The following is a 14,797-nucleotide window of genomic DNA, read 5'->3' as shown; positions in this document are numbered from 1 at the left end:
CACTAAAGTATAAGCAAGAGTGTGAAATAACCAGAACATCTAGCTGGTAATTATTAGCTAGTAGCTACATAGTTGTTAATTTTTTCTTAAGTTCACAAACATCTAGAATGAACTCTGTAACTTCAGCCTCACCTTGTACATTTCTGATTCACCTTTGGCTTCTTCACAGTCTGCGGTTTGGGGACTGCAGCTTCAAACTGAAAAGACAGAAGAACTCAAGTCAACAACAACTCTGTGACTCATGACCAGAGTTTCTACGCCACCCCCTCAAAGAGCTTTCGCCTCTCACCTTACACTTCACCACGCCCGTCGGACAAAAGATTGTTATACTACAGATCTGACCGATGCAGTCTGGAGTCAAACAAGCTTCTTGCAGCAAATCCTGCAACACAAAAACAAGTAGGTTTGTTCACAGCTGGAAATTGTAGCTTCATGATAACAAGAAAGCAACAGAATACACAGAAGGATGATGTAACAAGGTCTAAATTCACCTTTTCACTCTTTTCTGAGAAGGCTGATGCTTTCAGGGTCTTCCAACATGTGACGTGATATTCAACTGTGCAGTCCTCACAGCAGCATATCCGAATGAAGCCCTTCATAAAGTAGAAAAAAACATTATGGTTTCCATCTTTTCTATCTTTCTTTAAACTGTGAAAAATTGACTGGATGCTGTTTACTTTAAAATCTGGGTCAGTAAAGTAGATTTCAGCTTTCACTGGGCAAAGACATTTGTCAAGGCGACAAATGGCATCAGGAAGGGGAGGAAACTTGCACAACTCTATAGCATCTTCCAGAATTTCCTAAAACGAAAGAAAACATGAGCAATGCTTGATTCACATCACACATTTGTTAAAATATAAAGCACCTGAGACTCACCTTGAAACAGTCTGGCTGTGTTTCTTTGACAGTCTCTTTTGTCAAAGGCCAGGTGAGTTTACCAGGTGTTATTTGATTCTTGACCATCTGCAGGGAATCTAAAAACTGCTCCAGAGCTACTGCAAACCTGCCAGAAGCAGAAGAATCCACACATTGTACAGTTTGAAAATCCAAAAGTCAGAATCAGTGGCAAAACTTCTGTTAACTGATGTTAGTTGTGTACCTGTTCTCCCTGAGATATAGCTTGCCAAAGGCGTAGTAAACTAGACACTGAAACGTCCTCTCGTCGTATGATTTGATCTTCTCCAGCAGTTTTTCTGCTCCTGTCAGTTCCTACATATGAACGACAACCACATATGAAGTGAATGCAACAAAGTCCACCTTGTTCCACTTTGCTACTGAAAATATTTCCTGCCTTAACTGCTTTATCTATCAATCAGGACTTCTTTTTGCAACAAGGATGTACGGTGACTTAGCTGTAGTCCCTGGTGCAGAGTTGTGCTTCTGACAAAAAATAAAATTTGACCACTTTGCTTAAAACTTACCTCCGGCCGGCCGATCTGTATCAGGGCTGACGCATGGCCAAACAGTAACAACAGCTCATCTATTGTTGAAAGTCCAAGTTCCTGAGAAGAAGGAGAAGAAAGGACATTAATCATTCTGTTGAAACTGTAAATCACCTAAAAGGATTAAGATTAAAACCTTTACTTAGTGCTTCAAAAGTAATTGTTTGTACAGCTTAGGGGAGCAGAAACTTAGTTTCTTCCTCACAAGAAGAGTTGAATAATCTCACAGGTTCCTATTGGGTTTTTCTTCTTCTTAAATTGTTTATAATGAAAAGTGAGAGGAAGCATGGTAGAAGAGGAAGGAAGTGACTCGCCAGAATAGGCTCCCTGCTCTAAATCAGCAATTAACCACAGTGAACAACTCACTGGGGCAAAATCTAAGAACCTCGACCTAATTTCAAACAGAAACTTTTCATTTTTAATCCCAATTTTAAATAAATAAAAAAAAAAAAAGATAAAAAACATTTATTATCCTCAATTTACATCTTAGGCCAGATCTTTTAATTTTTCTGACTTTTACAAAGACAAAAATATTTCTCAAAGTTTTCTGCAAGATTTTATTTACTGCCATCCTTTTTTTCTTTTTTAAAATCTTGCACTTTGACGGACTTTGGTCTGTATGTGCGTATGAAGAGTGCTATGTACATAAAGACAAATAATCCAGTTAAGTTTCGTTTCAGTGTTATGTCATCATCTCTAGAAAGGATCAGTGTAGTCACGCCTGCAGTTAGTGCAAAATGCGGCGGTGCGATTTTTAACCGGTAGTAGGAAATTCGATCACATCACTCCGGTTCTGGCTTCCTTGCATTGGCTTCCCATTGAATTTAGGATTCGTTTTAAAGTCCTTTTATTGGTTTTTAAATCTTTAAATGGTCTGGCTCCTGTCTATTTATCTGATTTGCTGAAGCCACATGTTCCTCCTCGCTCGCTCCATTCAGCTGAGCAGCTGCTGCTGTCGGTCCCTAAGTCGCGGCTGAAATGCAGAGGAGACCGTGCCTTTTCAATTGCGGCTCCGATGCTCTGGAATAACCTTCCCCTCCAAATTAGACAAGCGTCATCAGTGAAGGTCTTTAAGTCCAGATTGAAAACCTATTTTTATTCCCTGGCTTTTAACTCTGTAGGAAACTGACACCTTCTTATTTATTTTATTGTATGTAATGATTTTATGGTATTTTTAATTTGGTTGTTGTTTTGATCTGTGTTGTTCAGCACTTTGGTCTGCCTGGTGTGTTCGTAAAGTGCTATACAAATAAACGATGATGATGATGATGATGATAGTGTGAGAAATGTGGAAAAAACGAAAATTTGTACACAACACTGCAAATCTGCAGACAAACTAAAACTATTGACACATTTTTTTGTATTTGGAGTTCATTGGGATTCATACTTTAGCCTTTAGCATACTTTAGTTTAGCCACAGTAAGAACTAATATTACCTTGGTTGTTACAGTTTCCAGTAAGGTCAGCGCCCTGCTGAAGGCCTGCTCTGCGTTGCGGGTACGGAGGTCAGCCATTGCAGTGTGAGCATCTTCCACCAGAGATCTGAACTCTTTCAATCTGTCGGCTTTACCGTCAACCACTACCTGGCTCTGAACAGAGGATGGCCACTTTATGTAACGGTACTGCTGATGACTTTGAAGCAGTGCTAAATGTGAGAAACTTACCTGTTTTCCAGGATGACTAGTTTTGCTCTTTGACTTCTTCTTTGCTGTGGCGTTGGACTCTCCCTTTTCACTCTTTGAAAGCGGCTCGCTTCAGAACACAAAAGTTTTAAATTATGCTTAAACATTTCCCCTGCTGAAGTTGTTTTTCTGTGCTTGACAGTACTGTCCAATGGAGCCAAAGGTTGTGGTAGAAAAGTGAGACAGTTTTTATGGGTTATTAATAGTAGTGTTTTCACCAACCTTTTAGATGGTTTAAGGTCTTTACTGTTGCTGTTCTTCTGTGGAGTCCTTTCAGTTTTTCCTTGGGAGAGAATATCAGACTTTAAAGTGGACCTTTTCTGCTTTTTCCAAATTTCCTATCTTACACAAACTCTTACAAAGTTCATATTAAACATACAAAATTCTAACTAAGGCCATCAGTGTTTATACAGGTAATCTCTGAGTCCCAGAGCTCAGTGCCTCAGACTGCTTTAAACTGACAGGGACAGAAAGGGAGTCAACAAGTTTGTTTCAGCCAGAATATGGACCGAGTGGCTGCAGCAAGGCCCAGTTTATGTTAAATAAGGAATATATTCAATTGTTACTCAAGTAAAGCCTAATCTGATTTCTGATCCTCCTAAGAGGAAGCAAAGTTTCACCTTGATTTACTCATGTGAATGCAGTTATGTTTGAGCAGCTGAGTAACAGCAACAAGAAGAGATATAACTATATTCCAGATATCAAAACATTTATAAAAGTGACCAAACGGTCCTGTAACTTTCTTCACTTTTCTCCAAGTTTTTTTTTTAAAGCCAAGTTGAGCCAGCTGCCCTCGAACACCATCAAAAAGGCCTCAATTTCTGATTGTGAGTGCTGTCAGGAGTTAATCAACAGTCTGTCAGAATCACAGCTGATGGGTTTCACTGATTTGAACAACAAATATCTGAATTCACAGCAACTCAAATTTGATTCTATTCATGTCATCAACTGCAAATAAGCCTAAATTTGTATCACTTCATGGTCATCATACATATTCATGTCATGTGGCAATTTAGCAATAAACTTCAAAATAAGCCTCAGAGCCTCAAAGGGTTAGTTTTCCATACTGGAAAGTGCAACTATATGATGAAAGATAAAAACCAAACGGATGAAAACACACTCACTTGTTTGCTTGTCCATGTTTACTACCTGTTAACACACAAATAAAATATCAACTCTAAAATTAAGCAACAAAACATGAGTCATACTTTTAAAATGTGACAAAACTAAAGCTGCAAATTTTCATCATCTGAATGTTCTTTTAAAACCACCACCATTAAAATTTAAATCGATACCAAAGAACATCTATAGCTGAAGATCATGAGACCATAGTTATCAATACATATACATTTACAAATATGCATAAAAAGGAATTAATAATCAATCGTAGAATTAAAAAAAAAGGAAAGAAACAGAACACTGAAATAAGAAACTGAAACAAAAACCGAAATCAAAGTCAACTTAAATGTAAACGCTTAAAACAAAAACTTAATTGAAAGAAAAAAAACAAATAAACATTACAAATACTGTTACTCATTTTCTTTCTTGCCACTTCCATTTTTCTTTCACATATAAGCTCTTCTGTATTAAAATATCAATATTTTGACATTTCCCCTTTTATCTTAGACAAACAGACTGAAAACTAAAGTTTGATTACAAAATACAAAAAAGAACCTGAATTAAGGTTTTGTTCAGCATTTTTGATTGAAAACTGGATTATCAGAATTACTATTAATCGTTTATCAATTAAACCACTCTATTGAAGATTTAATTCACTTAATATTTCGACAAAAATACTTAAAAATCTTATCCTTACCTAACAAACTAATTTATTATTCTGCTTTACTGACAACCTCAAATGATGCGTTACAAACCTTTGGGGACGTGCTGGCAGCTGGATGACTCTTATGAGATGGTGTCACGAGGCCGAGTCTTAAACTGTGAAGAAAAAATAAAACTGCATGAAATAAGAATTTTACTAGCGGTTATTACCAAATGCACAAAGCACATACATACCTTTGACCTTGCTCTAGTGGTCCAGCTGAAATCAGAGAACAGAAATATCAGTTTGAATTTGGAGGGATATGACAGATTATTTTTTCACTAAAACCAATAACAGGATCTTAATTGGAAGGTAAAAAGTGGAAACATTCAACAACAAAACAAAAAAAGAAATAACCCTTTGCCATTAGCCACTGTAAGAAGACAGGGTTTTTAAGTTTACCTGAGACATATCCTCGAGGTGGGCCTGGATGAGCCATTGGATGTGTCGTTGTGTATTTGCAGAACTGCGTTTCCAGATCTTTGACTCCCTCGTGGTCATCTTTACAGAGCATCTGGGCCAACTTATTTGCTTTTATTGCCATTTCATAGTGTCCCAAGGAGAACAAGGCCTCACAGTAACGGTAGTGACCCTGTACAAAAACAAGAAAGAGGATTTCTTCATCACAGCAGCTGTTTGCTCACACAGTTCACATAATAATGCTCAGTGTTGCTGTTCAGATAAGGTACTGTACACTAAAGCCAAACACAAAGTTACAAGCATGGTGGGTGGCAGTATAATGCTCTAGGGCTGTTTTGCTGGTACATTGCACAAAGTGGATGGAATAATGAAGACGGATGACATGACTACTTCCAAATTCTTCCACTTCACCTCAAATCAGCAGCTAGATGTTTGAAACTTGGACACAGCTGGGTGTTCCAGCAGGACAATGTTTTGGAATGGATAAAGCAGGCTAACATTAAGCTTCTGGGAATGGCCTTCCCAAAGCCTCAACCTCATCTCCATTGAAAATGTTTGGACTATTCTTAAAAGCTGGTACTGTGCCAGGAAACCAACCAATCTAAATGAACTCTACCAAGAGAGGTGGTTAAATACCCAGCCAGAATTATGCTATGCACTTGTTGATGACTACTAAAGGCATCTGGTCACGGTGCAACTTGCAAAAACAAAACTAATCCAAAGAAAAGTAATCAAAATCTGTTGTGACACAGACTTCAGTCTACTCTAATAACAGAAACTCAACAGAAATGAAAGCAACAGTGGAGCAGAAATTTATTTTACTGAATATGAACTCAGAACATTACAAACAAAGATTATAATTAAGACAAATACCTTTGCCCACACAGGTTTAATCAGAGTGGCACGTTTTCCATCGCCGACCGCTTTTCTGAAAAGTAAAAATAAAAAGTTTGGATCGAAAGATCCACGAGCTTGTGACTTGCTCTGCTTCGCAAAAACAATCTGCAGTAAAACACGCCTCAGAATGGGTGTGGCGTAGTTTTACAACAATCACAGGTGCAAAGTGAAAGCATTTATGACAAGTTGTTTTCAGTAAGTTTCGGGCACAACTTCAACTTATCCAGGTACACAGAGAAGAGGATCAAATGTGGAGAGGTTAAAGCTCCAGCAACGCTGGTTTTACATACAACAACTTGTTTTTAAAAAATCTGATGAATGTGTTTCTGCGTGTGGTTGTTATGCGTAAGTGCTTCCAATACTTTTTGGAGTATCAGATAAGGGTAATAATGTCCTCATGTGTATTTGAACTAGATGGATGGCAAACCTTTTAGAACATGTCTGTTTTTTTATTCGCTGAGAATAAATAGAAAGTCCACTTATTCTTTGGTTTAGGTCACTTCTGTCTTGGTTGAAGACAAAAGTGACTTCCTACACAAAGAAAGTTGGTATTAAAACATCTGTCAGCCTAACAGCTTTTTAAAAAGGCCAGTTTCAGTTAAATATTGACTTTAGCTCAAGATTAATTAAATAGGGTGCCAAGTAGGCTAGAAAGTACACAAAGACACAAAGATCAACAGGAAACGTACAGTGCTTAACAAACCTATTAGGCCACTCACCATAAAAATAAGAGCACAAAATATATTAGAAATGAACCAAATTCATATTTTTATACCCAAATTTGAGCCGGAGCGCTGGATATCTCTGAGGAGTCAGAAATTAATCAAGCAAAACATTCAACCACTGAAATTATTTTTCTGTTCAGGGATGTAAGTGAACAATTAAGAAAAAAAAAAAAAAAAAAGGGAAAAAAAAAAGTGTTTTAATATCCTCTCAGCTGTTTTGTAAAACAGAAAATTTAAAAAAACGATTAACAAAAATTATGTTTTAGCATTAATAATAAGATTTTGACTAATGAGACTGCGCACACTTATTGATTAACTACTACAGAAATATAAAAATTCCCAATGCTGTTAATTTAGGGCAGCTGTGAGTTAAAATTTACAACCTTACATTGGGTGGTGGTATAATCAATTTATTAAGCATTGCTTTTTCTGCTTTTTATCAAACAGAACTGTGGCAAGTGCTCCAGAATGAGTGGTACTTACTGATATTTCTTACACCTGATAAAGGATAGGGCTCGGTTTCCATAAAGTTTGTGATTGTCAGGGCTGGGAAGAGAAATAAATTAATTTCAACTACAAAAGGCACAACTTTTCTTTTTAGTGGACAGATATGTAGAACATGTTTTTTGACATATTTCCATGGATTAAATACACTCAGTGACAAGCAACATATTTAGGCTGTATTAAGAAATGTACAGCCACAGTCACATGGGCTTAATGGCCGGCCAACAACACCCTGGCAACCAGTGGTTGCCGGGGGGGGGTGCATTCCCACACTGGTTGGACAGTGGCTACTGGAGGTCACAAGGTAAAAATTGGTGTCAACAGCCAGCAACCATTCACCAACCAGTCAAGGTGAATATACATTTTTCCCTAGAAGCCGGTGGTTACTGAACAGTCTCTTGGCATATGTGACCGACACCTTATCCATCTCACTATGATGGTGCTGCAGTGTATCACAGTTGTCATAAGGTAAAGGCATGGCACTAAAATGTAATGTCAGAGAAGTATTACTTACTAATATTCGATGGCTTTAGAATAATACTTCACCGCTTCTTCATAGTGCTGTTTCTCAAAGTGCTCGTTTCCTTTCTTCTTCATCTCTTCACTTTTCTGGGGGAGGAATATATTTATTTCCACTGGCAGTAGAGAAATGCATTCAAACACAGGAAGGAAATTTTTTTTTTTTTTTAAACAGCATTAAATCCATTGAGGAAGCACTTTAAAGTTATTGAGCGTCTGAGGTTGTTTTCAAGCATGTTACAACAAGTAGACTGCCTGCTGGGCTCTACTAATGAAGCAAGATTTGTAGCTGAGCAAGGTCACGTGAGGACACGCATGCAGCACATTGGTGTCCTGTATGAAATAAGTTCGACATAACCAGGCTTCTTTTCTGTTAGCTGACTGTTAGCTTGACATAAGTTTAAATCCCAGTCAGAGGTAATGGATATCCATTTCTATATTAACCAAGTTTCAGTTTCAGATTACCTTTAATTCAGTGTCAGCTTATTTTTAAGCTTTTTGATTTTTGTCCCCAATCTAAATTATTTGATGTTTTACTTGCTATGCCACAATATGATCAACATTCATTGTCTTTAAAGTTATAAACTTGGAATAATTATGTGCCTTTATGTCCATGTTCGAAGATGGATACTTATCTTTAATGTGTAGCTTTTATTCAAACTGTGAAGCACTCGGATACTTTTCAAAACACCATAAAGATGGAGTTAGAAACCTTGTTAAACTATTACTACTACCACTAAATTTTTTAAAGAGCAACTCACTGATGACTGTAAAAATTTAACAACGTCAGAAATCTGCTTAGTAGCAGCAGCTAAACAGGCCCAAAAGAAGTGGGGCAGGGAGAGAGGGTAGAAGTGACCTGGGAATTTATAGTCTGACCATCAATAGGTTTTAATCTGGGTTTCAAGTCATTTTTTGCATTGTGGTCTTTGGTTCTCCTTTTGTTGGTTTGCAAAAAAATATCCTTGATATTCCAAACCTGTCACCTCTCCTGGTAAACACTGTCAAAGTATCAGAAGCCCCTTTCTTAACTGCACTACTGTATAGCTCTGTGTAAATAATCATTCTGTACATTCGATAATTTTTAATCCTACAACTGTTTACAACTTGCATAGTTCCCATTTCTGTATAGCTGTATATCCCAGATTCTGTAAAGTTATTTATTTCATATTCTGTATAGTTTTTCATATTTATATCCTGTTCATATCCTGTACATAGCTTGTACTCACTACAGCCTGTACATACTTATAGTTATAGAATATTCACAACATACTTCATACCGTGTACATTATAACATACCATAATAGACCCATTTCTGTAATATACTCACATATCTATATTATTGCTAATATATATTGTAATATATCTATATCACTAAAGCACTTCTGGATGGATGCAAACTGCATTTCGTTGCCCTGTACCTGTGCATGTGCAATGACAATAAAGTTGAATTCTATTCTATTCTATTCTATTTATCATTACTACCTAATCAGCTCAACTCTACTCGTTCTTGGTCATTATAGCAACGCAACCGAAAATCCCACGACGTCATCTGAATGAGATACAAGTGGCAATGGAGGATGTCGAATCGATGGTATAAATACTGCTCACTTTCTGGCTTTTTGTCACACTCTGGGTCCAAGGTGTTGGTTTTTGTGCAGCCATGTCTCTCATGGCCGGGTTTCAAAAGCTCTCATGACTCATTTAGTGACGTTATTGATTGCCCAGACAGTGGCTTGCAGACTGTTGACATCACATTTCCAGATTGAGCCATCTTCCTTGGAACTTCGGCGCAAGAAGGTACTTAAAAGTATTTGGTACCAAGTACTACCACTTAATGAAAAACCCTAAAAAGCGAGTCCAGTTGAGCTGAGCAGGCACCGGGGGGGGGGGGGGGGGGGGGGGGGGGGGGACTATGAGAAACAGTGTGGTGGCTCTTACCTCAACATGAAAGTCCAACGGTGGAGCCATCAGCTCCTTCATCCTCCTATCTTGGCTGCCTCCCAGATCCTGAATAAGCCTGGCATCTGAACAAAAGACAAGTCTCAGCTTTTAAAACACCACCACCGAAGTCAAAGAAAATTATCAACAAACCAGTTCACTGTTTAGAAAAGGGAAAAAAAAAAAAAAAAAACTATGAATATCACAGACTCAACACATAAAGATACCCACAGGAATTACTAGAGCTGAGCACTCAAAAGCAGATACTGTGTCTTACACTCTGTGAAGATGAAGTGGAGAGCTGTGAAGCAGGTGTGCCCAGAGTTGAGCTCAGTTATTTGCTTTTGTATATCAGGTTCTCCTGTTCGCAGCAACCAGCGAAACGCATCATCCAAGACCTCTGCACTGCGCTGGTTTCAAACAAAGTCAACACACCATCACACATAAGCACTGTTTGTACAGCTGCATTACATTTGTACCCATTTTGGACAAAATAACAAAAATAACAGAAAACACACAGGTAATCAGGTGAGACCCTGCTACCAAAAATACATTTTTGGTGAATAACTCTGACTTTTGACATTCACGTGTCAGAAATCAAATGAAAAACTGGTCACTTTTTAGAGCTCTTCATTTCCAAACTTACCAAGTTAAGCCTGTTGCTAAGTAGAACAATATATTTTGAATCATTCCTTTTTACCTGGGAGAGAGAACAAACAAGCACCTGTTAGAAAGAAAATGAGACTTACAGACTTATCTTATCTGTGTCTGACTGACATATTTAACTTACAAATCCTCTCTCCAAGGCCCTGAAGATTGTTTCTACTATTTCTATTCTTCTTATGTGCTTTAGATTTATATCGTTGTTTTCACTGAAAAGAGACCATTACACATTCTATTAACAGTTTAAACACTGATGATGAAGAGGTATTAACTGCAGGTAATTATAACTGTGCTTACTTTGCGCTGATTAGACCTATTTCAATAGCCCAGCGAACAGTACTGCACTCATCACGCTGCAGCAGAATGGGAAGCCAGAAGGAACAAATTTTCATCCTCTGCACTGCTTCTCTTTTTTTGTCAACAGGGATATCATACCATCGATTAAAAATGTCCTCTGGAAAAAAAACACATGGAGAAAACAATGCAAGGTGTTAAGCAACAGCAAACAGAAGATGGCACATTATAGGATGATTATTCTATTATTCTTAAAAGAGGGAAATAAAACATTAAAAAATGTTTTTAGTGATTATTACTGTTTTTGAACAACTAAACTCAACAAAAATACTTACTTCACTGTTAAATCCAGTCACAACTAATGCATATATAAGAGGAGTTTGTAACCAAAGTTTGTAACCAAACTAAAACTCACTCTACAAAAGAAGTGAGAAAAAAAAAGAACTCAGAAAAGTACATGTAACAAAATATATCTACAGTAATTGTCTAGGTCACAACATAGGACTACAGTGATTGAACTTAATATATTATTAAAGCTTCCTCTATCATTCTCATTGTTACATCTGTACTGGAGACACTGCTTTATACAGTCAGATCCACAAATCTTTGGACAAAAACTTTGTCATTTTGCCTCTGAGCACCATCGCTGTGGATCAAGCAATTAAGATGTGACAAAAGTATTGCATTACTTTTTTATATACAGGACCTGATTATCACAGGCTCAAAATTACTTGAACAAACTTCTGAATATGTGTTGTTTTCAATACTTGTGTAAAATTCCTTTGCAGTCTGTGACTGCCTGAAGAAGATTGTTTTCTGGCACTCTGTGGCTTCGGAAACTGAAAAGCTCCTCTGTTGAGCTGAGATCAGGTGACTGACTTGGTCAGTATAGAATATCCAATTTATTTTCCTTGAGAGACTCTTGGGTTGCTTTTGCACTATGTTCTCGGTCATTAGCCATTTGCACTGTGAAGCACTTCCAATAAATTTTACAGCATTTCTCTGAATCTGACCTAAAAGTACAGCCCTGTACTGCTACTTCTATCAGTAGTCACATCATCGCACACACTAGTGACTCATTTCCACTGGCAGTCACATGTGGTCAAAACATAACATTGTGTCCATAATGTTTGATAGACAATGTGGTATGCTTCAGATCAAAAGCTGTTTCTCTTCTTTTGTGTACTCTCCAATTTTCCCATCGTTTTGGTACAGGCTCATCCTGCTTTCTACTATCTAAAGACAGAATTGAAGACTACGACACCAGCAGTGTTTTAAACATGCAGGGCGAGGACTCAATGGGGAGCTACATGATGCAAAGTTGAGGCATCTCGCCCTCAGTTTGAGTCATCCACCCACATCAGCCAGACAGCTGTCCTGATAGCATCTCCTATCTTATCCTAGATAAATAAACTGGTGCAAACTGTAACAGCTGCATTGGGGTATATAATTTCCGGGTATATCACATCACTCCTCTATCTGAGAAAACATTGTTTCTATAGGCCTCCAAATCTTTCTATGAAAAACTGAGGTGGTCAGGTGGGATGAATTTGCTTTATTCTACAGTAATTCATCAAAGGAAGAGTCCTACAAATGCATATAAGGGTCAGTGTCAAATCACCTGTGTTCATTCTTTTCAGTGACAAAACTAACAGTCTCTCTTTAGTAAACAGCACCCTTTTAACACCAAAGAGGCTATGTGCAGCTGCAGACCAAAGATGTGACCCTTGCTCTAAGATTAGTGCAATATGCAAGTGAGTCAAAAAATGTAAGTGCATGTTTTTACTTACGCAAGTAAAAACATGAACTTTATTCATTAGCAATGATATTATACATTTGAGTTATTGCATAAGGTGTCATTTAAAAGGGTTGCTCAACATTAAATGTAATAAATTACTGATTGTATATGACAGCGGTCCCCAACCCCCGGGCCTCGGACCGGTACCGGTCCGTGAGTCGTTTTGTACCGGACCGCGAGAGTTGAGGCTCAGTTGTGAAATGTATGGTTTTCAGGGTTTTTATCGGTTTTCAGCGTTATTTTGTAAATGGCCTGTATTTGTATAGCGCTTTTACTAGTCCCCACTAGGGACCCCAAAGTGCTTTACACACCCAGTCATCCACCCAGTCACACACACATTCACACACTGGTGGGGGCAAGCTACAGTTGTAGCCACAGCTGCCCTGGGGGAGACTGACAGAAGCGAGGCTGCCATATCGCGCCATCGGTCCTTCTGGCCAACACCAGTAGGCGGTAGGTGAAGTGTCTTGCCCAAGGACACAACGACCGAGACTGTCCGAGCCGGGGCTCGAACCAGCAACCTTCCAATTACAAGGCGAACTCCCAACTCTTGAGCCACGATTTTGTTATCGTTTTTATCGTTAACTCTGTTTTCCTGGTCTTTTCACGTGTGTTATGAATAAATCTTTTTTTTCGGTACCTGTACTAGTTTTATTTTGTTGTATTTATCCGCTGGTATATGACATGAAAGAACACAGTTATTATCAGATTATTATGATGACCCAGTATGTAACGTTAATTCTAGAACACCAATTTGCAGTTCTGAAACATTACCTCTAATGTTACGTATAATTTACTTGATAAAACACACTTCCCATAAAAGTATATTAAATTACAACAATACCTGACAAAAAAAAAGTACTCATTTCCCCATGTACATTGTCACAAAAAGAAAAAACAATGAAAATCATGTGGGTGAAAAAAAATAAATCACTCAACATTAGTATTATAGGGTTAATTCCTTATAACTGTTTGGGCAGCTTCTTACCTGATGGACGAAAGGTGATGATCATATCTTCCATTTTCTGAGTGACCAAAGGGGGGGAAATGTTAATCAGTGACATAAAGGAAAGAAAAATAAAATAAGTAAATCATTTTATTAAAAGATTTTTAACTCACCAAAGGTGGTCTGGTGCTGCCCAAGACACCACTATCAGAATCAGAGTCTGAATCTGACATTTTGTTCAGCTCTGTAAAAACATTCACATCAACCACCAAAGCCAATTTTACAGTACATGCTAAAAAGATGTAAATACATTTCTGCCGATGATTTGAATTTACTTCAGTGAATGCAAATCAACAAGCAGAAGCTTCTGTCTATATTACAGTGAAACTACAACACAACTGACCATACAAGAGAAAATCTAGTTCAATTTAATGAAGCTTGGCTCCACCTCTCTGCAATAAAATGTTCAAACTATTTAGATATTATGTGAAAAAAAAAGCTCTTAAAAAAATAAAATCTATCACACCATAACCTGCAATCTCACTGAATGTCAGCTGCCTTTTGTTCTGTTCTCTGTTAAAATAATCCCACGCTGTCTCAATGTGGTTCGGGCTCTGGGAAGGCCAAACTGGCAGACTGATAGAAAACCACAAAGTGAAAAACTATCCAGGTATATTTTTACAGCACTGGCAGTGTGTTTGGGATCATTGTCATACTAAAAAATAAAGCCGTTGCCAATCAGATGTTTTCCAAGACTTTCAGATATTCTTCATCCGCTATAGATATATTTTTTAGGCTTGCCACTTCTTATTCCACTACTTAAGTTGTCTCAAATTTTTGGTGGTTGGTTTTTGGTGGTTCCATCATGCTGCGGGGCTGTGTGGCCGGTGCAGGGACTGGGAATCTTGTCAAAGTTGAGGGACACATGGATTCCCCTCAGTATCAGCAGATTCTGGAGACCAATATCCAGGAATCAGTGACAAAGCTAAAGCTGCGCCGGGGCTGGATCTTTCAACAAGACAACAACCCGAAACACTGCTTAAAATCCACTTAGGCATTCATGCAGAGGAACAAGTACAACGCTCTGGAGTGCCCATCTCAGTCCCCAGACCTGAATTTTATTGAAAATCTGTGGTGTGAGTTA

General features: G+C 38.0%; 1 protein-coding gene across 2 annotated transcripts in view; it reads right to left on the bottom strand.

Moving 5' to 3' along the window:
* The window catches only part of ttc3 (tetratricopeptide repeat domain 3), a 30,538-nt gene that overhangs the window by 14,448 nt on the left and 1,293 nt on the right, over positions 1-14,797 (bottom strand). For both annotated transcript variants that reach the window (XM_085289667.1, XM_085289668.1), the window contains exons 2-25: positions 13,827-13,897; positions 13,696-13,732; positions 10,913-11,069; positions 10,743-10,824; positions 10,599-10,652; positions 10,230-10,362; positions 9,953-10,038; positions 8,007-8,101; positions 7,472-7,534; positions 6,240-6,294; positions 5,349-5,538; positions 5,141-5,165; positions 4,999-5,062; positions 4,249-4,273; positions 3,347-3,407; positions 3,107-3,194; positions 2,879-3,031; positions 1,422-1,502; positions 1,100-1,209; positions 877-1,003; positions 678-800; positions 492-593; positions 290-382; positions 133-197 (exon numbers count right to left, since the gene is read on the bottom strand). In XM_085289667.1, coding sequence (XP_085145793.1) covers positions 133-197; positions 290-382; positions 492-593; positions 678-800; positions 877-1,003; positions 1,100-1,209; positions 1,422-1,502; positions 2,879-3,031; positions 3,107-3,194; positions 3,347-3,407; positions 4,249-4,273; positions 4,999-5,062; positions 5,141-5,165; positions 5,349-5,538; positions 6,240-6,294; positions 7,472-7,534; positions 8,007-8,101; positions 9,953-10,038; positions 10,230-10,362; positions 10,599-10,652; positions 10,743-10,824; positions 10,913-11,069; positions 13,696-13,732; positions 13,827-13,886 — 2,129 coding nt within the window. In that variant the 5' untranslated portion in view covers positions 13,887-13,897. The remainder of the gene's footprint in view (positions 1-132; positions 198-289; positions 383-491; positions 594-677; positions 801-876; positions 1,004-1,099; positions 1,210-1,421; positions 1,503-2,878; positions 3,032-3,106; positions 3,195-3,346; positions 3,408-4,248; positions 4,274-4,998; positions 5,063-5,140; positions 5,166-5,348; positions 5,539-6,239; positions 6,295-7,471; positions 7,535-8,006; positions 8,102-9,952; positions 10,039-10,229; positions 10,363-10,598; positions 10,653-10,742; positions 10,825-10,912; positions 11,070-13,695; positions 13,733-13,826; positions 13,898-14,797) is intronic.

The sequence above is a fragment of the Mchenga conophoros genome, linkage group LG10 (genome assembly GCF_057382185.1).
Source record: "Mchenga conophoros isolate Kocher_MC1m ecotype Shallow Benthic linkage group LG10, M_conophoros_male_GT1.1, whole genome shotgun sequence".
In the NCBI taxonomy this organism is placed as follows: Eukaryota; Metazoa; Chordata; class Actinopteri; order Cichliformes; family Cichlidae; genus Mchenga; species Mchenga conophoros.
This window is presented reverse-complemented; position numbering and strand designations above follow the sequence as displayed.